Source organism: Pygocentrus nattereri, chromosome 6 (assembly GCF_015220715.1).
Source record: "Pygocentrus nattereri isolate fPygNat1 chromosome 6, fPygNat1.pri, whole genome shotgun sequence".
Lineage (NCBI taxonomy): Eukaryota > Metazoa > Chordata > Actinopteri > Characiformes > Serrasalmidae > Pygocentrus > Pygocentrus nattereri.
In genome coordinates, this window is record NC_051216.1 from 45,839,299 (window position 1) to 45,866,346 (window position 27,048).

Below are 27,048 nucleotides of genomic sequence, written 5' to 3' on the forward strand. Positions count from 1 at the left end.
GCGAGCACACACACGAGCACGCACACACACGAGCACGCACACACACACACGAGCACGCGCGCACACACACGAGCACGCGCGCACACACACGAGCACGCGCGCACACACACGAGCACGCACACACACACACGAGCACGCACACACACACACACACACACGAGCACACACACACACACACGAGCACACACACACACACACACGAGCACGCACACACACACACACGAGCACGCACACACGAGCACGCACACACACACACACACACACGAGCACGCACACACACACACACACACGAGCACGCACGCACACACACGAGCACGCACGCACACGCACGAGCACGCACACACACGAGCACGCACACACACACGAGCACGCACACACACACGAGCACGCACACACACACACGCACGAGCACGCGCACACACACACGAGCACGCACGCACACACACGAGCACGCACACACGCACGAGCACGCACACACACGAGCACGCACACACACGAGCACGCACACACGCACGAGCACGCACACACGCACGAGCACGCACACACACACACGCACGAGCACGCGCACACACACACGCACGAGCACGCACACGCACACACACACACACACACGAGCACGCACACACACACACACACGAGCACGCACACACACACACACGAGCACGCACACGCGCACGCACACACACGAGCACGCACACACACGAGCACGCACACACACGAGCACGCACACACAAGCACGCACACACAAGCACGCACACACAAGCACGCACACACACACACACACGAGCACGCACACACGAGCACACACACGAGCACGCACACGAGCACGCACACGCGAGCACACACACGAGCACGCACACGCGAGCACACACACGAGCACGCACACGCGAGCACACGCGAGCACGCACACGCGAGCACACACACGAGCACGCGCACACACACACACACACACGAGCACGCGCACACACACACACACACACGAGCACGCGCACACACACACGAGCACGCACACACACACGAGCACGCACACACACACGAGCACGCACACACACACACACGAGCACGCACACACACACACACACACACGAGCACAAAGGTGAGAACAGTTCTGCGCTTTAACACAACATGAATCTAATGTACTTTTTTCGACACCTCTCTCAAACACGCACAAGAAAAGGTGAATGAGGCCCATTGATCTTCAGGGATGTACCAATCTTTCTTTTTCGTCCCAATCACAATTGAAGGCCCTTAGATGAAGCCGTTTACGTTGTAAATGTCAATACCAAGTCCAATATGACGCGTACTGTCGTAGATAACACAGCGGTGCAGTACACGTTAAGTAAAATTAGTAAAACCAATGAAATTTAGCTGAGATAGGCTAGTCTGCCAATAACTAAGCGGTCATTTCAATACGTGCTTAGTGAGACTGATATTTTGGGGTTTTTTGGGACCATATTTATGAATTTACCATTTTATGGGGTCACTTTAGTTCAACCTTGTTTAAAACCAGTTTAAGTCACTTCTAAGAGTGCTGTAAACAGATCATAGCGGGTTAAAATAGCCTTAATAACGGAAGGACATTGCATCAGGTTCTATCAGTCAGTACAGTCAACAGTGATGCGTTAAAATCAGAAGAGGACATCCCTGCCCATCTGACTCAAGAACATCCTCCACCCTGAACTGGTGGGTTAAGGTGAACGCAGGTGAGTGTGTGATGGTGAAAGACTCACCAGAGTAGGAGAGTTCTGGTCAGGCCAGAAGGACTCCGGAATGGGCCAGTGGCCAACGGGGACGCCCGTTTTAGGGTTTGGTCGGACATAGATTAGCTTATGACAGCTGTGCCATGGCTGAGGTCCACACTTCACCTCCACTGGACCATCTGAAGGAGGAAATTATTTTAAAACAACCATTTTTTCCATCACTCAGCTATTGGACCATAACCCTTAGTATCCACAGTATCTCCCCACTACAGAGAAGAGGTACCAACACTCCACTATTGGGTACTGAGGCATTAACCAGTTTCCTTATGTACAGCAGGGGTGTAACAGTACACAGAAGTCACGGTTCGCTCCACAACAAAGTCAGGATCTCACAGCTCATTACAGTTTGATCTACCTAGTGTCACACAGCCCCCCAAGGTAGCTGCTACAGCCTGTAGTGTGATTTGCACTTGATATGGAAATTCAATTCACGCTGACTAGTTTGTTTGGCGATCGTTCAACTTCAGTTGCGATTTTATAGTTAGGAACTGAGAAAACTAATTTATAAGGCTTTGCATTGAAACTCTTTATAGGCATGAAAACACTGCATGCTGTGGATCAGCCTCAAGACAAATGAGTAAATGAGACATCAATGAGATGCAAATGAGCTTGAGCTAAGCTTTGCATGGCATTTCACTAACTTACTAACAGCTTAAGGTTTCTGGGTGGAACTTGCACTTTGCTTCTGCGCTACATCCAGTCTTCGCACACAGGAAACCAACTGTGTATTCTCCGTCCCTGTGCATGTAATTAACCGTAACGCCTACACTGTGATGGTTCAGTACAAATACACTGTTACACCCCTAATGTACAGCACAGTGGAAAGCATTTGTCTAATAGTAAAATTAAAATATCAAATCTGCTTCACAAAAAAGCTCAAACTCAAATCTTCCCATTCGGCGCTTTAAGCAAACCTGGACTCAAAGCCTACTATGAACATTTTTATCACAAGGCTTATTACTTAATAAATAAGGCTTCTATTTGCTGTGAAAACACAATGACAAATAAATAAAATGTGCAAAACTAATTTTTTTCTCCACCAACATGCAGCCAGAATTCCACCCATTCTTCCAGGACACTGAACAGCAATAAAAATGTCCTAGAGAAACTGTCAGTATGTTCTATGAATTATTCGGTAACTAATCAAACTAACAGGCAAAGTTCTGCAATTATGAGTCAAGAATTGAAAAGTGGACCCACATACTGACCCTTAGGGTTTAAGGGGTTGGTCTAATTAGGCAATCCAAATAAAACAATGTTGCTTTAAAGGTAATCATCCATAGCGACTGTTGAAGGCACCAACAAACCCGTTTGTTCCTCACCCTCAGCTGGGTCTGGTCCAGTCTTCTCGAAGTTTATGACCACCCCACTCTGAATCTTCTGCACAAGAGACTCCAGACACTGGTTCAGCATCCGCTGGGAAAACACACTGTATGAGCGGCCTGATGCAGACAGACAGGGGGTAAAAATAAATAAATAAATAAACAAATAAACAAACAAATAAATAAACAAACAAATAGGGGGGGGGGGGGTAGAGGTTATTTAATCACATGGAAATAGTTGACCGCTTTATACACCTTTATCTACTCAGTAAAACTGGTCAAGCAGGATCACAACAAAAACTAAATTTTGAAGCTATTTTAAATACAAAAGGCAAATGCCATCATAAGGAAAATGTATTTTACTGTTTTACAGCACACAGTGATCACTCAGCAACACGTGCTGCCTAAAAAAAAAAAAAAAAAAAAAAAAAAAAAAACCCATTCGAACAGCTAAATTGTCTCGTCTGACCTGGAGCAAGCGAAAAAAATATGATTTAATAATTTATGTTTGACAAAACCGCTTAAATGTCTCCATCCACGTCTCTACTTATATGCATGTGTTCGTCTTACAGGAGACGCAATATCAGCCTTTTGTCTTCGTACTCGTGCAAAAGTGAGGCAAACAAAAATTTTGAATTTCTAGTTTAACAGAACATGACGATTACCTTACAGAGCCAATAATGATCAATAACAGGTCACATCAATTCATTATTATAATTAAAGATGCACTGAAATTAAAACTCCTGGCTGAATCTGAACCCAAAACACTGAAGGCCTGAAAACAAACAGAACAAAATAAACTAACAGGATTACAGTGCAGTAAAGCCACAAAATCCAATGTACTCCACAACAAAGAACAGCTGGAACATCCAAAGCAACAAGTTTGACTTTTCCACTCCACTTTAAATGGTGCTGCAGTTGCATCCTGGCACCTAAGCTGCTGCACCATTTAAGGTGGAAGCCGACTTCAGCCATGGTATTTTTTTAATCACACTTTGCACTTCGGCTGTGGTTTGAATTCACTTCATATCATGAACCGAGTGCAGATGGTATTGATATGCAGGCAGGGACTTTCCTTCCTGCTTCTGTTTTGATGTAATTTAGCGTGTCGTGTTTTCAGGTGGTATCAAACCTGCAGTGGAGAAGTTCTTGGGTGTTGCATCTCCACTTGATACTCCACATCAAACAGAGATCATAAAACTCCTGTTTAATGTTGCTTGTAGAAACAAATGACTTCACGCGGTCGACTCGGTCAGCTGCTGCTCAAACCGCCGGACTGCTATTTTACAAACAGCTATTTTAACTGTTTCTTCTTTTCGTTGCAATTAAATGGCTGGTAAAGTCTCAGACTTTGACACTTATCGTGTCAAAAAATTTGGCCATGTGTCCTTCAGCCATTATATTCTTTAAAATGAGTTCAATTTAATTTAAGTTTCATATCACTTCATGTAGACATTCTTAGGTGAATCATATTGGGAGCCATAAGCGAGGACTCTTATTGTGGACCTGTGAGGGGAATCGAACCCTGCTTTTCCATGTCTGGCAAGGGTGTTATCCCATTAAGCTCCATTTGTGTTTAAAAGGACAGACATTCCCAATTCATACTAACTACAGTATCGTAACAAATACTGGACTGAGATTTTTTTCCATTAATCTGCAATAACACTACATACAGACAATCAAATCAAATCAAATTTATTTGTAGCGCTTTTTACAACGGATGTTGTCACAAAGCAGCTTTACAGAATTTCGGAAAAGACGAAGTTTTAACAGGACTGTAAGAATGTACAGAAACCCCCCCGGTGGGCAAGCCAGGGGCAACAGTGGCAAGGAAAAACTCCCTCAGAACTGAGGAAGAAACCTTGGGAGGAACCAAGGCTCACCAGGGGGGACCCGTCCTCCTCTGGTCAAACTACCTACAAGTGATTATACTACTAAGATTAATAGCAGTAATGTTGGTATATTCCCTTGGTATATTGGTATATTCCCTTCCCTATTCCATTGGTATAATCCCTTTTCTTCTGTCACCCTAATGCCTCCGGAGCTGAGCTACAGGGCAGTGGTTGAGAGCTTCCCTCTGAAATAGGGAGCATCACTTCATTAACAGCTACTAGCGCCGCTCTGTAGGCGACCCTGCCCGTCTGCAGGGACAGCAGAGGAGGGGAAAGTTCAGCTCCTCACTGCTGGGCTTTAGTTACATTTAGGGATCATACGCCTTCAAAGAGGGGGGCAATTATTTATTATCACCCCCCCTAATTCTTCAGTGATGTGAAGCTGAAGTCAGAGATTCTCCAGATTCTTGCTTGAATTTTCCCGTTCCACCTTAAATGGAGCAGCAGTTACATTCTGGCTCTTCAGGCGTCAGAACTGCTGGACTATTTAAGGTGGAACGGGAAAGCTAGCAAGCTGGCTACTGAGACATTAGCACACAATTATTGATTTTTTTTATGCTTGTTATGAAGAAAATGACCAAAACACATCAAAATGACATTAAACCAAGATAAAACGGTGGTCATCGTGATCTTTTAACAGAGAATTATATGGTCGCTTGCGCTCCATCTCACTGGTTTTCCTGGAGTCTCAGTTTGGAGTCTCTGAAAAACCCGTTTGGGGGGGGGGGGGGGACAGGTAGCCCCAACACTTCGCCCTACACCTCCCAACACGCTAAACAGAGGGCTAAGGGCCAAGCGGTAGGGGCGCGGGGTGAAATGGGATTGGGCCATATTCTACACACATACTGCACATCCCTATTACCAATTACAGAACTTTAGTTCATGTTCTCAGTCCAAACACTAACCTGATTATCCATATATTTGAATAACCACACCCCTCACTAGAACAGACTAGATAATTACGGAGCGTCTCTGACAACCGAAGAACAGGACGGCTCTTTTTTCCCGCCTTGTCGTCTCATCCTGTCACACACTGCAGCTTTTTTCCCTCTCCTTGTCAGTTCATTGTACTCAGATACAGACTGGCAGCGTATTGGCGAGCCCCATTGTGTGGAGTATGTGATCAGCAGTATTGTGCGGTACTAGGCAGCGCATTGACCCCTCACTCTTCTCCTTTGTTCGGTCTGTGCCTGTGCGTCCGTTACTCAGCTGTGTTAGTCAGCATACCTGAGCCCAGTACAATCTGCCCTCACCTCCACTCAGCAATTTTCTCCCATTCACTGATCCCTCACCATTTAAACGCCACTGAAACGCAGCCTAAAGCCTCAAGCTAGATTCAGAATTTCTACAACACTCAGCACTTCAACACACACAGGCTTAGTTAAAGACTTAAATTACACCACTTCGGTAGATTTCATCCTGGGGTGAGCGCTGGGTGCGAAACCACCATGTTCAGACATAATGTGTCACTTCCTGCCTAAACTCTTCAGTTTTACATACAGCAGATCTCCACCACCACACTGAAAGATCAAGTGCCCATCATTTTTGTGCATTTTCCCCACAGATTCACTGATATTTGTGCCAGAAACGGTCACAAAGCATTTTACACGACCTTTACCTGACCTCTCTGTCGATTAAACGGGCTGCTTTCCTTACTGTGCCTTTAAGACTGATATTTAAATTGCCCCTCTTCCTACTGGCTGCCCCATATTGTTCCTCATTCAAATACGAGTGCAAGCTCTTTGTATCGACTATGTAAACGAGCATGACTGCTGTAGGCTACAAGACTGACATGCATACACAGCGATCAGGCGTGTTATGAGAACCTCATTAAATGTATATACCATCACAAAAAACACCTTCTGCGGATTATGTGCCATATATGGAGTAAATGGAGGGTTTTCACCCTTAATGTTTACACACTACATCAACCTGATGTACCAAACAGCAAGCTTCCATAGTATACGGGTCATTTAATGCATACGTTAGACTAACACAGACCTGCTTAAGTGGTTTCTGACCCTGTAGGATACGGTCATCTATGGACATGGACAATCGTTAGGAAAGACAGCTCACCTCCTGTGACCTCACACATGGGCGTGACCGGGGATGCATCAGGCGGGACGCCGCCTAGTGGCTCCGGCTCTAGAGAGGCATGGCCTGGAATGCGTAGAACCAATGAGAAAAGGCGCTGGTCCCAGCGGAACGGCTCCTTTGTCAGCTCACTGCCTGGCAATGGTGTCGTCAAGGGCAAATGGAGCTGCACGTACACAAAGACAACACGCACAAATAAACAAAACCTGTAGAGCAAGCAGATAAACACAGGGTAATGGTGCTCGTCTCGGCATGCTGGGCTAAACCCAAGGCCGAGGCTTGCCACGTTATTTCATCACCATCATAAAAGCATGTGCCGTGACTCTTTTCCCCTTTTCTGAAAGCCATTTAACCAACAAAAACGGCGCAAAAACCACAGAAAGAGTTCAAATCCTTCTTTACTTCATCTACAGACTTGATGTTTACTGCTGTGGCTGATATCATAGCAGCAGCCAGATGAATCATGAAATTAAAGCTACACTACGTTTACTTTATATTTACTTCGATCTTCATCAAGTTAGGCACTCTCTGTAATTCTGATATATAAACGCATCTGTCGGGCCCAGTCTGGTGTTTATTCAGTTAACTTAAAGGTCTCAAAATGACCAGGTCTTCTTCCTGCGAATAGGACACTGACAGCAAACAGTGCTAAACCCCACTGAGCAGCACTTCACTTACTGATGACAAGAAAGTCCCCAAAATAAGCAAGAAGTCAAATCGGCTGCATTCCAGCCCTGAAAGAGCGTCACTAGGGAAGAGACCCGAGGTCTATAGGTTACAGCCGTCTGGCATAAATCAGCCGCAAAGGATTTTTAACTCGCTATGCATAAAGTTGTATCTGGGGGTGCCATTAAAACATTTTTATATTAGATTATTCAAGTGAATTGACTGATTAATAATGGATTCATCAGCTGTCACAGCAAAATGCTTGGAAATGTTCCAACGGACGAAGTAAAACTGTTCAGAGCTGAATTACCACAATGGAAAAACCATGTGGCGATTTGTTTACGCTGCCCTTAACTTTGAGCTACAGTGCATGACGCTAAAAATAACTGATAAACATGCATTTCACTAGATGAGCTCCGTATGAACAGGGTTCCAAGGCGAGAGGACGGCAGTGCTGACGTAAAAACAACATCTGCAAAAAGGGCACCACTTTAAAATAAGACTACCTTTATAAATAGTTTATAAACGGTTTAAATGAGTTTATTAATTCGATCATTAAGACCTTTAAAAAACATTAATAAGCACTTACAACACACAAATAATAAGGTCACAGTGGCCTGGTATTTGGTCAATAGTGAACAAATTCATTTATACTGTTAAACCTCAGATTTTGATGTCTGTTTACTTTGATTTAATGTTGACTAAAAAGTGAGCTGTAAGTAATGTATGTGTATATTGTGTGTGTGTGGTGTATATATTGTGTGCGTGTGTGTATATTGTGTGTATATATTGTGTGCGTGTGTATATTGTGTGTATATATTGTGTGCGTGTGTATATTGTGTGTATATATTGTGTGCGTGTGTATTGTGTGTATATATTTTTTGTGTGTGTGTGTGTGTGTATATTGTGTGTGGTGTGTATATTGTGTGTACATATTGTGTGCGTGTGTATATTGTGTGTATATATTGTGTGTGTGTGTGTGTATATGTATATATTGTGTGTGTGTGTATGTATATAGTGTGTGTGTGTGTGGTGTGTGTGTGTATTGTGTGTGGGGTGTGTGGGGTGTGTGTGTGTGTGTGTGTATTGTGTGTGTGTGTGTGTGTGTGTGTGTGGTCTACTGGGAGCAGTGCTGGTTGACCAGTCTCACAGCAGCAGGAAGGAAAACCCTGTGATGGCGCTCCTTCACACACTTGGGGTGAAGGAGCCGGTCACTGAAGGAACTGCCCAGTGCTGCCAGAGCCTCACGGAGGGGGTGGGAGTTGTGCTCCAGCTTGTTCAGCATCCTCCTTTCTCCCACCGCCTGCACTGGGTCTAGAGGAGCTCCCAGGACCGAGCCGGCCCTCCTGATCAGTTATAACTGCTTATTAATGACCAAGTGTTTACAAACTAACTATTAACCATGAACACTTATAAACCATTTATAAGGGTAGTATTTTTTAAAAGTGGTACGATGATGAAATGAGCTGTATTTTTACGCGAGTGACCCAGGCGATGTAACCAGACGAGCTGCCTAATGTTCTTTGAAACAGCTGCTAAATACGCCCGACAGCTCATAATATCGCAGTGACTAACGAGCTTCAGTGACGTTTGTTAGGGTAACGTTAGTTCGTTACTTTCAGTGTGAACACTTGCTGACCGTCCCGCTGCTTCAGAATGGATAACGGCACGTTTTCCTATTCCAGCGGTCGAAGGGAACGGTGTGCTTCCACAGGAAGCCAATAAACGCTGAATAACTTTCAACCCCAAGTGTATTTAAAATGAAACGACTCCAGGCGCGCTGCAAATAGTAACCACTCCACACAGCTAGCTCACATGCTCTTCACTGCATTTATTTCCCCAGAGCGAATGACGCCGCGCAGGCTAGCAAGCTGCCCGGAACAGAAGGAAACACTCAGACTGCACCAGGAGACAAGAATGCAGGTGGAGTTCAGCATGAAGCTGCTTAAAAACCTTCGGAGCATGATCTCTACACTGCGGACCTCACTCACTGATGAGGCTTGACCTCTTCAGCTCCTCGGGACCACCGGAGGCTCCAAACCGCACTCGGTCATCTTCTCCATAACGTTCATATTCCATAAGCTCCATTCAGAAGCTGGGCGTCGTGTGAGGCTGTAGCTCTTCTCTCCAGTCTAATAGACGGTGATGTCATTTTAAACCCTTATAATAAAAGAAGCTGAACTTTGTTTTTCTACTGAAAGTCGACCCGTTTTTCCCCAAATCTGGGCTCTAAACTATAAACAGACGGCGTCTCTTCAGTGATCTGCTCTGGAAACATCACTTTTAGAAAACAACACAAAGAGCGGCCGCGATTTTTGGCTCTCAGCAGTGAATAGTTTATAGTTTATAGACCTTATAGTGACATGTGGAGATCATAAAACATGTTCTGTTTACATGAGGGGAGCTTCTAAATAAATAAATAAATAAATAAATAAATGTGCATTTACTTCATGCAGTTATGGAATAATTTGGTCCTGTAAATTCAGTGGGACAAACCAAAATCCACCCTGGATAAAAGCAGCTGTTCCCATTTTTAAGGTGATTGTTGAACGCACACCGTTTCCTCTGTTCTCTTCCACCGCTCATCACTGCCAATCGTGATTAGTAGAAAAACAATTATAATTCTAAAGTAACACCTTCAGTTTCTTATTATAGATTTTTCCGAAAATCACATGATGGAACATCATAAAATTGAAAAGCCTTTAATGCTATGCTACCAGTGCTACACTCTTTGGTGGACAAAATTGATGGACGACGTGCTGCACACGATCCTCTTTGAAAAGGGTTCTGTGCAGCACTCAAAACGGTTCTGTAGTTAGTTTTACATCGTGAGGAATCCTTTTGGGCGCTATGCAGAACATTTTCAAAAAGGTTCCACAGAACCGTGCACAGCAAATTCTCTATAAATTCCTTCCGTAATGCAAAGGGCTCTTCGAGTGTTCATGGTTCTATACAGAACCACTTCCTTTACTAAAGCAGGCCTGCAGCACGTTCCGACTGGCTGCCAAAGCAACTGGACAGCTCAACACGCATGAAGGAGAATGCCAACTGCCTAGTGTGTTACGCCAGCCTACAGCCACCCACACTGACCAGCATCATGCTGGGTGATGGACGGAGAGGCAGGACCATCCTACTCACCCAGAGAAAGCCAGGTTTCTAGGACTCCTGGCTGCAGACTGGACAAACAGGCTCCACATACATTTATCAGGTTCACAGACAGAGGAGTACAGTTTAAGGAAGACACCTTAAGGTCTTATGAGCTTAAGTCAAAATCTGTACTTACAATCTAACAGAACAGAAAGTGGTGAGAAAAGCGAGGAGTGAAAAAAGTGAACAGGCAGCAGAAATTTAAACAAATAAAGAAAGAAAGAAAAGAAGCAACAGTAAGTAGGAAGGGAAGCAGCAGAGAGAAGTTTCTCTAGAACATTTCTGACCTCATCCTGCACCCCAGAAGTGCTGGTCAGCTTGCTGCCATCAGTAATTGCAACGATGATGGCAGGCTCCAAGAAGAATGGGTTTCTGCCCTGCAGAGAGAAAACATGCAGATTACATTCAACTATAACTGCAATTACAGCACGAATACAAGCACAGAAAATAACGTTCACAACTCCAAATATAGAATTTCGACGTCAACACGGACACAGAGGCCAGTCCCATTTACTTCTGCTCACCCGTAGCCCTTGTTTGAAATCTTGCCCCACAAAACGGGACAAATCCTCAAATTTAAAAATTCTTGTTTAAATTATCCCATTCCACCTTAAGCAGTTACATTCTGGCGCTTCAGGCATCAGAACTGCTAGACTACTTAAGGTGGTGATTATTTAATGATTTTTTTTTTATGAAGAAAACAACCATAATACACTAAAATGACATTAAACTAAAATTTATGGTAACCATTATATTATTTTAAAAATTTCCCATTTGTGGCGTTCTTTGGATTCTTGTCCATCTCTGAAATACCTGTTGGGAGGGCCATGCAGCCCTGACACTTAACCTAATTCTCAATAACAAAACACTGTTGCAACAAACACATAAAACACTTGTCACTGCCAATGTTTATTGGACTGATTCAACATTAGTGTTAAACTCTTCATTAACATCTCTGAATGACAAATATAATGTAGTGTAAATATGTTGCAAGGCTGTAATGTTTGCCAATTTTTACAAAAACAATTGAATGTGGGGATGCACCAAAATATCTGCCATAAAAAATGTTTGGACAAAACAGCCAGGAAACGGCTGGGAAAAAAAGCAAGGGGGGGGGGGGGGGGGGGGGGGGGGTTAAATAAAGCCTACATTAAAGTATTAGACACAAACTGTAACCTAAACATGGCACTGCCATATGACGCCCCCGCTGCCACAACTCAGTCTGTGCACTGCTAGATCTGCCCCAGCCAACTGTAAGCGCTATTACTGTGTAATGGAAGCATCTAGGAGCAACAGCAACTTCCCAGACACAATCCTAGGTCTTGTGAGAAGCTTTCCTTAATATGCACAGCTTTGGAATGGTCTGTCCAACAAGCTCTAGACATGATGGTTGGGTGTCCACATACTTTTGGCCACACAGCATGCGTATATTAATTAGTTTATTACAATGTACTAATGATATATAGGAGCCTTCTGCCAAACCGGCACTGCAAAAGCCAATATTTGTGATTACTAAGCGGTATATTGTGCAGCCTTAATGGACAAAATATCAAAATCACCATCACTTTAGCCATTCACTTTCATTTTAAACCATCTCCCAGACTTCCGTCCGCAAAGGAGCACAAACTTCACACCTGTAGAAGTTACTGGAGTTACTCTTTCACACCTGAATATATTTCAGGGTCTGCCTCCTTGTGGCGCTTGAGAAGGCAGAAAATTGCTTAGTGTTAAATATGAAGGATATATATGCATTTACAAGATCTCGCTCACACACACACACACACACACACACACACACACACATAACCATGGCAACCACAATCTCACATTTCCACCATTCCAGCTCATATTGGCCTATTTGTAAACTGGAGGGCTAATCTGCATACTGCTTCAACAGCTTTCATAGCCGAGTCAGATGGGGACCACTGAGAAAACATGACGTCTGTCCACAACAGCTACTGTGTTTACCTGCACTCAGCAGCCTGATCAACATCTCCGAGTGTTTCCACATCCACTCGGTTTGAAACACAGTCAGTGAAATTTAGTCAAGCTGTAGTTTCAGCAGAGATTTCGGCCCAATCCCGTTTCTTCTTCTTACTCCTACCCCTTGTTCTCGAGCGTCACCCTGACCCCTTTGAACTGAATTATAAGGGGCAGTGGTTGAGATGTTCCCTTTGAAATGAGACCCTCAAATAATAAAGCATCACCTCATTAACGGCTACTAGCGCCGCTCTGTAGGCCACCCTGCCCGTCTGCGGCGACAGCAGAGGAGGGGAAAGTTCAGCTCCTCACTGCTTTAGGACATCATATGTCTTTAAAGAGGGGGGCAGTTGTTTATCATCACCCACGCTACAGCAGTTGGTGGTATGACTGGTGTGGCATTGTGTAGAAAAGACCAATGTCTGTCCCACAGACTGCTGTTGGGGTGGGCCAATAGAACAATAAACACTTTTAGATTTTAAGTAAAATTTACTTCACTGTAAAATCAGGACTTTACTTTTAAGGTAATGAGTGTATGATTTTATATGAGTGCTTTTATCTGAAATCCATGTAGACAGGAGCCACGTAGGAGAACCCAGCGTGGGCGAGGGAGACATCACTGCCTTTAGCATGAAGCGAACATAAAGGAAATTCTCATAAACCCGCTAGAAGAAAGGGATTTTTAAAGAAACACAGACAAGCAATAAAAGTAAAGGTCTCAAGGTTAAGGACTGTTATAATTATTGTAGCAGCACATACATGATTATATGATAAACAGCATGTGCCGCGGTTTGTGTTGATAAAGGGATCTCAATTAACCTCAAACGCTATCACACACACACACACACACACACGCATACTGCTATTATTTATTTGTGTATTATTAAAAAGCAGTGAGAATACATCTCAATATTAAAAACCATTTAAAAATATTTGAGGCCACAATAAGCTAATGTAATAGTTTTTTTTTTTTTATCTAAATACCTGAACATGCCTAGTCTAGGTCCCAGGTAAAAGTGGCCCAAATCCGTCTTTTTTCTCACGTGACAGATTAGTCATTTGTGTGGCTGTGTGGCAAAAACCGCAGTGAATCTTCCGATTTGAGCCGCTTTCATATGTGGTACTGAAATCCGATCCGTATCTGCTCTGCAGCAATGCAACTCGGTCTGAACAGCCAGATCGGAATTCCTGCAACTTTTACATCCGTCCAACTCGACATTCGTCATAATCTTGCGCTGCCGAGACTCAAACGTTTAGGCTGATGTTTGTGACAAAAAACATAGGAGACTCTTCGCAGCCGCTCCGAGTTCGAAGAAGTTCCGAACGAAGCGGCCAAGCGCCTGCCAGAGGAACCCGAGAGGAACCCGAGAGGAACCCGAGAGAAATATAACCGCTCCGAAGTTCTGTTCTTCCGCGCATGCGGGTCGGTTTCGGAGCTGATCTGTTCAGAATGACGTCACATACAGATCACATTTAAAAGAGCGTAAACAGCCAAACAAAGAAAGCGGATTTGAGACACTTTAACCTGCTGTGTAAACGTTAAACGTAGCCCAAGTCAACGCTCGTTTACTTCACTATAACATTTGTACAACAATCCACATCAAATGAGGGAGGCTAACACCTCGCTCTTCTCTTCCAGCAGCATCTCAGCGCAGTACTGTCTGCGTTATCGGCCCGTTGCGTCATTCGACTCCTGAGACGCTTAAATCTCTCTTTCAGCACGAGCTGTGAATGATAACGGCACACGAGCAAAAATAGACAGCAACCCGACTTGTTAAAATTGGGTTGAAAAATGTAACTGATCGTGACGCGTGTAGATGCTCTTACTCGGTACAACATATCCAACATCGCTCTAATCACCTGGAGCAAGTAAAAGGTAGAGAAACTAATATAAAAACAACTAAGAGGCGTCAAACAGTAATTTATAGAGCCATAAAGGAGTGGAATTCCCTCTCGGTCTCAACGCTTAAAATTGAGGGTGAAAATGTTTGAAAAAGTGATAAAAAAATAGAATTTAACAGGTTTAGAGATCAGCTGAGTAGGTAGGTCCTCAGCAGCTGTAACAACACTATGGTGCATTGGGCAAAATGTAGATATTTAGCAGAATATAGTCACTTAATATTTTGTAAATATACACGATATTTTCTTCAGTGTGATTCTTCAGTTTTCACTTGTTTTGTGTTATGGTTACGCAGCCTATTCCGTATTTTTTCTCTTCTGTCTTTTTTTCTGTTTTTCTTCATTTTTTTTACTCATGTTTGTATGACTTGTACTGTATTTAGGTATTTTATGTCTACTGGACCCCAGGAAGAATAGCTGCCATCACAATACCAGCTAATGGGGATCATAAAAACAAACCAAACCATCAACCCCACCACCCCAAACCAAACCATCAACCCCACCACCAAACCAAACCATCAACCCCACCACCCCAAACCAAACCATCAACCCCACCACCCCAAACCAAACCATCAACCCCACCACCAAACCAAACCATCAACCCCACCACCAAACCAAACCATCAACCCCACCACCAAACCAAACCATCAACCCCACCACCACACCATCAACCCCACCAACCACACCATCAACCCCACCAACCACACCACCAAACCATCAACCCCACCAACCACACCACCAAACCATCAACCCCACCAACCACACCACCAAACCATCAACCCCACCAACCACACCACCAAACCATCAACCCCACCAACCACACCACCAAACCATCAACCCCACCAACCACACCACCAAACCAAACCAAACCATCAACCACACCACCAAACCATCAACCACACCACCAAACCATCAACCACACCACCAAACCAAACCATCAACCACACCACCAAACCAAACCATCAAACCAACCACCAAACCAACCCTAACCCGAACAAACCAACAAACCCCACCAAACCAAACCCACCAACAAAACCAAACAAACTCACTCTACTTTCATGCAAATGGGTAGTTTACATTTATACCATGACTGTATGTGAGGGATAGAGCTGGCTTATAGTCAATGATGTGAAACTAAAGCAGGTCATTTCTTTGGGCAATAATGGGAAATATGAAAGTAACACAGCTTCAGCAGCAAATTCCTGACCAATCAACAAACACACGCAATTTCCTGCACTTGAACCACTGGTATGCAATATGAAACCCAACCAAACACAAAATGACACACCACAAATACTTGAGCTCTGATTTCACTTCTTAGCAAATGAACTGCATGTGAAATCAGCCTTAATCCAAGAAACCGAACTGAACTAGCACATCATACAAGACCAACCGCACAGCAACATTATCAGACGTAACTACACACTCAGAAAGATGGCTCTCCAGGGGTTCTTCAGTAAAGAAAATGGTTCTATAAAAGCGTTCTTCAGACTGCCGGCGAATGTGCTGTGTATGGCTGCATACAGAACCTTTTAAAAAGGGTTCTGATTGTTAGGTCAAGCTCGTCACAACAGGAAACACCCAATATAGAACAGTTTTCAAAAAAAGGTTCTATACAGAACCATCTACAGCACATTCTCCATCAGTCTGAAGAACCCCTTCACGCTGCAAAGAACCCTTTAATCAAGGGTTCTATGAGCAGATCCATTTTCCTTACTAAAGAACCCTTGAAAAAGCATCTTTAGAAGTGACCACACAAAATTTCTCCTTCACGGTGCACAGAAGTTCATTCAAGTTTACTTGTAAAAAATACCACTTCTGTTTTTTTCTCCTTCCGCGAAAACATCTCACGAGCGTCTAGTCCTTCAAGCGTCACATCGTTTTGTTTTTACTGTCAAAGTACATTTTACGCAGCTCTGCAAACTAATCACAAAAACTCGTGATTAACCCTAACCCTAACTCCACGACAGTGAACTGAGCAAACCGCGGTTTTTAATCCAAAGCATTCCAACAGTCCAGCCAGTGCTGGTCTGGTCAAGCTTCTGAAGGGGGATGTCACTCGTTTACATACATTTTTGCACGATTAACCGGTTAAGAAGTAAACAAAGTCATTCAGAGCGGTCTGATGTGAAATGCTCTTTTCTAGAGTGAGAACTCTTCACCACGGTGGTGATAGGACCCAGACATCCACGTCTAAAAGCTCCTTCACAGAAAGTCATTACCTGACTGAACATGATGAATCAGGAAGATTTTGATATAAAACATTTGATAACAGCCATTCGTGGAGGAAGGGTACGTCCAGGAAGACACCAAAGAAAACTACCTTTCTCCAGATTTTCACCTGTTTGCCACCACAACTAAAGTGACGCGACACTTTTAGGTTCACTGGTGCTTTCAGACAGTAAATAAACTGGGCATATTTGTGTTGCAGACATGGTGACCCCTGGTTCCCATCACCACCACTGGAAAGAAAATCCAAGTCCAAGTTTCTCTACAATGAATCATTTCACATCACAACACTAAATGACCAACATCTCAACCACTGAATTACTCAGAAATTTTGAAAGGTAGGTGGAATTCTCCGTCATCTGTGGCTTCAGGTGGGGCTGACTAAGGTTTCACTCAAACGGCGATAACAGAACGAGGCTGTTTGTGCAATCGTACTTTATTTAGCACGATGCAAACTGCAGACCTAAATCAGCAACAGGACTCACGGTCATCTATAAACATGCATGTGATGGTTTCGGTTTGCAGTCAGCAGCATGCTGGTGGGCTATCCAACTTCAGACACCAAACATGTCTCGACTACATTCGGGGGGGTAAGGGGGGAGATCCATGGAGGAGCTAAGCCAGGATACAGTTGTGCACTGATAACTTCAGAAGAAGCCTCACACACTGATTTATTCGAGTTCTCGTTCTTTTTATCGACCCTCGGCGATCCCGACTCATATAACCAGTTTCACTTGAATTATTTTGTGTCTATATAAAAGGAAAAGCAGTAATTTGCATCTAATGCTGCCCAGTTATTACAAAACGCATGGAGTTGGTTATAGAAACAGCATAGAAAGCCAACTGCACCACGCAAAGAAACGCCTTGTTTACTTTGGAGAGTTTCAAGATCTCGAGACTGTGGACAGTTTCTTTATCTGCCTCGCCTCTTTCAGACTCGACTCATTATATGCATTTATACTACGTTTACTCATCCCAAACAACAAATCAGCCAAGACGGGTTTTACTGTCTGAAGTCTGCTTCTTTAGTTCTGTGCTGGAGCCATGAGGCTAATGTAACAAGACAGAAGCACAGCCCGACCAATTAACACCACATACTTGCCCCAAACCATGTGGAATTCAGTAATCCCTACCAACTTATGTGGGTTCTGACACCGACATTACTATATTTAAACACGGGCCAAAGTAGAAATAAAATTCAGGCTTAAACCTGTGGTATGTATTTATGTTTTTTTAAGATAATATTTCAGAAAATATGGGAGCAAATCATCAGTTTATCAGAGGATAATTGGTGGGATACAAGTTCCCTTTGCTTGTTGGCTACACGTTAGTCTCGGCCATTTCAGGCACCAAACATGTCCTTGGTCTACATTTGATGGAAAGTAGGCATTACTGTTTTTTCTGGGCAAACCACTTTAAGCCAGTCATTCCTGAAGAGATCTGCTAGATGGCGAGCAGGACTTAAATGTGTGATACACTTTCAAAACGATGTGCGATTGAATCGTCTACCACTCAGCTATGTTGGCACCTGGGAACCGGGGGGAGGGATGTATTGGCACGATGGATGCTTGAAAGACTGTGAGAGAGACTTGGGATTGGAGGGGGAGGGGGGGGGGGGGGGCAGTGGTGGTATTTTGAGAAGACTTTGCCACAGGCTCCATCCTCCTCGCCGACAACGTACCTGTCCATAGTTGTCTATCCCCGACACTAATCGGTTGAGGTTGAGCAAATCGAAAGCGGTCCTTAAAGACTGGCCGAACGTGGTGAGACCGACGGCCAGCAGGTTCTTCAGCTCCGTCATGAACGTGGCATGGCTGTCTTTCCATCCGGCCTGGCAAAAAAAAAGAGACAGGAAAAATAAGAGGACGGTGTAGTGGATAACACATTTGCCTTCTATGCTGTAGAGCAGGGTTCGAGCCCCTGCTTGGGTAAGCCTCTTCCTCCTCCTACTCCCTGGGCAAGACGCCCAACACTGCCTTCACCTGCCTGTGTAAAACGATCAAATTGTAAGTCGCTCTGGACAAGTGGGTCAGCCAAATGCCGTAAATATCAGAGAAAACAAGAAGTAGGGGTGACCGTTATGCCTCCTGAAGGGCAAAAGCAAAGGAAAACGAGTCAATCAGCCCCTTTGCACGGTCTCAAGTTTGCTTCTTTACCTTTGCGGCCAGGCGATTAGAACAGAAGTCGGGCCAAAAGAAAGACATCGCATGGCGAATTCTCTAGACTCCTGACTCCAGCGCAAGACTAAAGAAGCAAAACGGGCAAAACTGGCATCTTGGTGTGTTCTGATGGCATCTTGGTGTGTTCTGATGGCATCTTGGCGTGTTCTGATGGCATCTTGGCGTGTTCTGATGGCATCTTGGCGTGTTCTGATGGCATCTTGGCGTGTTCTGATGGCATCTTGGCGTGTTCTGATGGCCACTAACTTCACCTGAACAGCCTTCATGTTGACCACTGTGGCACAGCTTTGGGCTCGGTAAACAAAAACAGGAATTCAGCCACACCAAAGAGAGGAAAGTATGTTTGCCCCCCCCCCCCCCAAAAAAAAAACCCATCTCAAACATCTCGAGCCCTCGACTTGTACATTCATCCTCACCCACAGTGCCTTGCTCCTCACACTGGAACAAAATGTCGGCCATGTTTTGAAAGAGAGAGGTTATTGATGCTCTTTTTTCCCCCCTCACACAATGTCGTCGAGTACCTTCAGGACGTAAAACAGCAGGAATGTGCTTTCGTGCCTTTCCCCTCTTCCCCTCTTCCCAGCCTTTTCTGAGGGGGGGAAGCGACACAGTACCTTGATTCCAGCAGGAGCTTCCTCGAAAGACACCAACATGTATCGGTCTCCTCTGCTCGCCGGGTCTCTGCTCCGGAGCTGCGTGGAAACGAGCAATAAAACACAACATTAGAAGCGTTTCTGTAACACAAGGAAGCCGCTGTTTGTAAGCAAGGCAGACGGAGGAGAGCCCCCCCCCCTCCTCCTCGGCTCGGAGTTAACGTTGCCGTTAGCTCGCCGGCTAACCGGAGAGTAGCATTACCTTCAGGAAAGTCTCAACGGCACCTTTGGCTATATCCAGATAGGTAGTGCCCAGATGGGAGCGCTGGTTCATAGAGGCAGACGTGTCTATCAGGAAAAGTATCACGGGCATCGTGTTGATAATGCCCCGTTCTGCATGGACCGAGTGTCGGTGTAGTCGGCCGAGCGGAGAGAGGAGGAAAAAAAGCCTTTTGTTCGCCTCCTGTCGCTTCTGTCACCACGCCGCTAGCCAGCTAGCTGCTAACGCTAACCGACTCGCACATTCTCAAAGTGTACAGAACAGTCAGTGGAGAGGCTCGTTGCCCCGTAAACTTCGATAAAGCTTTAAAATAAGACCCCCGGGGGACGCTTATTGATTCACAGGGGGCGTGAATGTATTTCTGTTGGCCTTTGGAAGAACTCCCTAACTTTCATCGCGTCAACTTTCTTCTCGTCTCTCCTCCATCACTCTCCCCACACTGGAACTCCGTCCGCGGCTCCGCCGGTTTTACTCGCCGCTCTGCTCTGGCCCCGCCCCTCGGCGGCTCTCCTTTTGCCACGTGCCCAAAATGCCTTCGCTAATTGGTCCTGGGAGGCGGCTCGTTATCATATTCAAATAAGGGGCCCTCCGGAGTCGGGATGCGCATGCGTGTGGCGAGACGGGAACGTGGTGGATGAAGTTGCAGCGAGTTGTCGGCTCCGCTCGGGTTCAGCCGCTGGTTTATACTCACCGATACCAACGAGTACAGAGCCCCGCTGGTCACATCCTGTATAAATAAAAGCAATGCGTGGCCACGACTTAGTAAGGCGTGGGAATGAGATGATTAAGTCGTGGCCACAACTTAGTAAGCTGCAATCTTCTTCCAATATCTTACTAAGTCATGGCCACGACTTAGTAATGCGTGGGAACGAGATCCTAATGCGTGGCCATGACTTAGTAAGGCGTGGGGATGAGATGATTAAGTCGTGGCCTTGACTTAGTAAGGCGTGGGAGCAAGATTGCGGCTTACTAAGTTGTGGCCACGCATTAGGATCTCATTACCACGCTTTACCAAGTCGTGGCCACACATTAGGATCTCGTTCCCACGCCTTACTAAGTTGTGGCCGCGCATTATTTTTATTTATTCATCAGCGGTGCTCAGTGAAAAATAAGCGCTTATTTTAAAGATGATTTCTTTTGTTTGACTCATGATTTTGACCACAGTCATGGGCAGTTGGACGAGGTCCAGGCTTATGTAAGTGCAGCCACATGAGCTAAAGGGTAACTTGCATATAGTAGACCATTAACATGACACTTAGAGAGGGTTTCTGACCTGTCTGAGCATTTTTTTCCCATGATACAGTATGTGGCCAAAAGTATGTGGACACCTGGACATCCCGTTCCAAAGCCATTGGCATTAATACAGAGTTGCCCCCCCCCCCCCCCTTTGCGGCTGTAGTAGCCTCCATTCTTCTGGAAAACTTTCTGCAATGTTTTGGAGTGTGAGCATTTGTGAGGCCAGGCACTGATGGTGGACAAGAAGGCCAGGCTCACAATCGATGTTCTTGTTCATCCCAAAGGTGTTCCGTGGGGTTGAGGTCAGGGCTCTGTGCAGGCCGCTGGAGTTCCTCCACACCAAACTCGTCAATGTATGTTATTATGGAGCTCGCTTTGTGTACGGGGGCACAGTCAAGCTGGATTGTGCTTAAGTTGCTTCTAGTTGTAGTTTATAACGCTGAAGTCAGTGATGCAACAGCAGACAGGTGATTTTCACATCCTGTGTGCTTCCTCACTGCTCTATGAGTTTGTGTGGTATACCGCTTCACTTACAGTTGTCCAGGGCAGATCTAGCAGGGCAGAAATTTCATCAAGTGACTTGTAGTATCCTATAATAGTGTCATGTTTAAAGTCACTGAGCTTTTCAGTATTACCTACCAGCGCTTGATTTTATATACCTGTTAGCAATAGGTGTGGCTGAAACACCTGAACTTGTTCACATATAGGGATAGGTCATATAGTGTAGGTGGGGTGGTGAGAGGAAGAGGTGAAACATGATATTTGTTAATATTATTTTGCCCCGACCACATGTGCATGGGGTGTCAGAGGACATTTATGAGGCAGGGCTAAAGTCATTACATTTTGCATGATTTTTACCCTGAATTTATCCTGAATCATTATAACCGAGGACATGACGAACTACAGGCTCCAAGTTGTAAAATAAATTCCATTTGAAGGGCCCATAAACCAATTCTAACTTATTAATGGACTTAAACAGATTTACTTTGTCACAAATGCAATTTCTACTATAACCAAAAGCAGCGTTAATGCTCTAGTCCATGACTGCATTGTTTTTCCATAGCAAATTGCAACCATCATAACGTGTATCATCATGTGTGAGGGAGGTGAAGATTCTGTCTAAGATTAATGTGGTTTATCATAATTATTATCAAGCAGAGGTTCTATGGCAGCCAAACACTGGTAATCACGATTGCACTTTGACTGCAGTCAGTATGCTGAAAGCCATTACACTTTCACCAACATTTCAAATAACAGACTTCCTGAACGCGCTGTGTTGTACGTATACAACACCTACATTTAGAGCCGGTTATTCATTCAGCCTAATGAGAAACTGTAGAACGGACTCGGTTTATATCACAATACCTACATTTAGAGCCGGTTATTCATTCAGCCTAATGAGAAACTGTAGAACGGACTCGGTTTATATCACAATACCTACATTTAGAGTCGGTTATTCATTCAGTCTAATGAGAAACTGTAGAACAGACTCGGTTTATATCACAACACCTACATTTAGAGCCGGTTATTCATTCAGCCTAATGAGAAACTGTAGAACGGACTCGGTTTATATCACAATACCTACATTTAGAGCCGGTTATTCATTCAGCCTAATGAGAAACTGTAGAACGGACTCGGTTTATATCACAATACCTACATTTAGAGCCGGTTATTCATTCAGCCTAATGAGAAACTGTAGAACGGACTCGGTTTATATCACAATACCTACATTTAGAGCCGGTTATTCATTCAGCCTAATGAGAAACTGTAGAACGGACTCGGTTTATATCACAATACCTACATTTAGAGCCGGTTATTCATTCAGTCTAACGAGAAACTGTAGAACAGACTCGGTTTATATCACAATACCTACATTTAGAGTCGGTTATTCATTCAGTCTAACGAGAAACTGTAGAACGGACTCGGTTTATATCACAATACCTACATTTAGAGTCGGTTATTCATTCAGTCTAATGAGAAACTGTAGAACAGGCTCGGTTTATATCACAATACCTACATTTAGAGTCGGTTATTCATTCAGTCTAATGAGAAACTGTAGAACGGACTCGGTTTATATCACAATACCTACATTTAGAGTCGGTTATTCATTCAGTCTAATGAGAAACTGTAGAACAGACTCGGTTTATATCACAATACCTACATTTAGAGTCGGTTATTCATTCAGTCTAATGAGAAACTGTAGAACAGGCTCGGTTTATATCACAATACCTACATTTAGAGTCGGTTATTCATTCAGTCTAATGAGAAACTGTAGAACGGACTCGGTTTATATCACAATACCTACATTTAGAGTCGGTTATTCATTCAGTCTAATGAGAAACTGTAGAACGGACTCGGTTTATATCACAATACCTACATTTAGAGCCGGTTATTCATTCAGCCTAATGAGAAACTGTAGAACGGACTCGGTTTATACCACAATACCTACATTTAGAGCCGGTTATTCATTCAGTCTAACGAGAAACTGTAGAACAGACTCGGTTTATATCACAATACCTACATTTAGAGCCGGTTATTCATTCAGCCTAACGAGAAACTGTAGAACAGACTCGGTTTATATCACAATACCTACATTTAGAGCCGGTTATTCATTCAGCCTAACGAGAAACTGTAGAACAGACTCGGTTTATATCACAATACCTACATTTAGAGCCGGTTATTCATTCAGCCTAACGAGAAACTGTAGAACAGACTCGGTTTATATCACAATACCTACATTTAGAGCCGGTTATTCATTCAGCCTAACGAGAAACTGTAGAACGGACTCGGTTTATATCACAATACCTACATTTAGAGCCGGTTATTCATTCAGCCTAATGAGAAACTGTAGAACGGACTCGGTTTATATCACAATACCTGAATTTAGAGTCGGTTATTCATTCAGCCTAATGAGAAACTGTAGAACGGACTCGGTTTATATCACAATACCTACATTTAGAGCCGGTTATTCATTCAGCCTAATGAGAAACTGTAGAACGGACTCGGTTTATATCACAATACCTACATTTAGAGCCGGTTATTCATTCAGCCTAATGAGAAACTGTAGAACGGACTCGGTTTATATCACAATACCTACATTTAGAGCCGGTTATTCATTCAGCCTAATGAGAAACTGTAGAACGGACTCGGTTTATATCACAATACCTACATTTAGAGCCGGTTATTCATTCAGCCTAATGAGAAACTGTAGAACGGACTCGGTTTATATCACAATACCTACATTTAGAGTCGGTTATTCATTCAGCCTAATGAGAAACTGTAGAACGGACTCGGTTTATATCACAATACCTACATTTAGAGTCGGTTATTCATTCAGCCTAATGAGAAACTGTAGAACAGACTCGGTTTATATCACAATACCTACATTTAGAGTCGGTTATTCATTCAGTCTAATGAGAAACTGTAGAACGGACTCGGTTTATATCACAATACCTACATTTAGAGTCGGTTATTCATTCAGTCTAATGAGAAACTGTAGAACGGACTCGGTTTATATCACAATACCTACATTTAGAGCAGGTTATTCATTCAGTCTAATGAGAAACTGTAGAACAGACTCACAATATTGTGGTGTCGGCAAAGAAGAAGACACAGGTAACTTGGCGCTTTAAGCAAATTCTCTTTATTGAACACAGCCAGCCGCAGTGGAGAACGCAGCGCTGCCAAAAGAGGAGTCGCCTCCAACCATACAACTTTTCTTAACGGTAGACAGTAAACCCACACAAACTACCCACAGTCCAGCACAGAACAGCACTTATTTACAAGACTCTCTTGCTGCGACTCCAGCGCTCCTGTGGTGCTCTGTGTGTTGCCGCTCTGCATGGCCACGTCTCCTGCCCATCCAAAGACCACTGAAATCATGCGGCAGTTCACATTATGCCCGTAGTTGGAACTCCAGGCCTAAGCTCGTATTCTCTATGGCCAAAACAAATGGGGTTTTCGAAACTCAGCTCTGTCACACCCTGCGGTAAATACAAATGTTGAGAACCTCATATATTTTACCGTGTCCATTTTTCTCCCATGTATCCTTGGATCCTCTGAATTAGATGGTTGTTGGGGCAGTCGTGGGCTGGAGGTTAGGGTACTGGCCCTGACTGGAAGGTCGCCGGTTCGATCCCCAGAGCCGACAGTCCGTGACTGAGGTGTCCTTGAGCAAGACACCTAACCCCCAACTGCTCCACGGGCGCTGTGGATAGGGCTGCTCACCGCCCCCTAGTGTGTGTGTGCTCACTAGTGTGTATGTGGTGTTTCACTTAAGGTATGGGTTAAATGCGGAGGTGAAATTTCTGTTTGTGGGATTAATAAGGTTCACTTATTAAAGACCTGCAATGCTACGTGTCAGTATGATGTCACTAAGGCACTGGAACCTATGTATTAACATCTATGATAGAATGATAGACAGAGCACGTATTTCAGGATGGAGGTATCAATTTGGGGAAAAATGAACTGTCCTGGCCACATCCGGGCCGGGAACCACTCAGGAACCTTTATGTTCAAGAGCGAAAGCCCGCCGTAATTCATTCTTGCACTGTGGCTTAATAGGAAAGGCGCAAAAACAGGAATGACAGCTGGCCAGATGAGTCACCGCATGGCATGAGTTCTGACGGAGTAACAGTCTTGGCTAGTGCAGTGTAGGCGCGATCAGATGAGAGTAAGCAGCGGTTCATTTCATTCCCCTGAAGAGCCTTTTTATTTTACCGCATAAAAGCCTTCCGTTACAGATATAGACACTGGAAACTCACCTAATGGCAGCTTTCTTTTCCATGAAATTCATGATTTTATGAGAACAGCTTGACCAAACATGCTAATGGTGAGTAGAAGTCAATAGCCAGCCCGGTCAGCATGAAGGCATTAGCAGCATGTTAATTACTGTGTGCAGGTTTTTTTCACTGTTAATATTAACATTTTTGAGCGAGCTATTCTTTTAAAAATCAGCCTGTTCAGGGCCACACACACACACACACACACACACATACAGTGTACATACTGTTGTTTGAAGAAAACCTTGTATCTCCAAAATGATGACTTCACAAGAAGAGAAAAAAAACGACTTTACTTTTAATGGAAGTCAATGGAACCAGACGTCTTCAATGTCATTTTGGGCCGTTTCTTTTGGTCCATTCATCATGAATGAAATTTATGCACAATGTAAAGGGCAACGAGCATTTTCAAAGCTGAAAAAAATGACAAAAATTGAGAATTTGTTTATTTATATATATATATATATATATATATATATATATATATATATAAAAATCATAAAGCAATGATATTTATTAGTATGCATTGTCAAGTAACACAAACAAATAAACAAATAAACACACTCCCTCCACCCTTTGTTCACATCGCAACTGCATCCTGCACGACTCCTCTGGATGCATATCACCCTCTGGAACAGACACTGTTAAAACACAATGGGTCAGATATTTATAACAGACTTATCTAGCAGAGCCTCGATGAGTCAGTGTCGGAAGGAGAGGTGCAGATTATTATGTTTGTTCCAGCTCAGACACTTTATTTCTTCACCAGAAACACACGGATTAGCTTCTTTAGCTCAAATGTAGTAACTGAACAGCCATTTAGACGCATTTTAAATGAAACTGCCAGAAAAACCAGCATAGACCAGCATGGCTGGTCACCAGCAAACCAGCAGGGGTTGTCTTTTGGATGCTGGTGTGCTGGTCAAATCAGTCTTGGGTGACCAGCTGAACCAGAACCAGACCAGCATAGACCAACATAGACCAGATTA

The 27,048-nt window shown here is 44.0% G+C and overlaps 1 protein-coding gene across 1 annotated transcript in view; it reads right to left on the reverse strand.

The window, feature by feature from the left end:
* The window catches only part of ints6 (integrator complex subunit 6), a 35,093-nt gene extending 14,958 nt beyond the window's left edge, over nucleotides 1–20,135 (reverse strand). Inside the window, exons 1-7 of the mRNA XM_017724639.2 lie at nucleotides 20,025–20,135; nucleotides 19,784–19,861; nucleotides 18,671–18,820; nucleotides 11,169–11,258; nucleotides 7,051–7,234; nucleotides 3,083–3,202; nucleotides 1,731–1,879 (exon numbers count right to left, since the gene is read on the reverse strand). Coding sequence (XP_017580128.1) covers nucleotides 1,731–1,879; nucleotides 3,083–3,202; nucleotides 7,051–7,234; nucleotides 11,169–11,258; nucleotides 18,671–18,820; nucleotides 19,784–19,861; nucleotides 20,025–20,135 — 882 coding nt within the window. The remainder of the gene's footprint in view (nucleotides 1–1,730; nucleotides 1,880–3,082; nucleotides 3,203–7,050; nucleotides 7,235–11,168; nucleotides 11,259–18,670; nucleotides 18,821–19,783; nucleotides 19,862–20,024) is intronic.
* Between the last annotated feature and the right edge of the window lie 6,913 nt (nucleotides 20,136–27,048).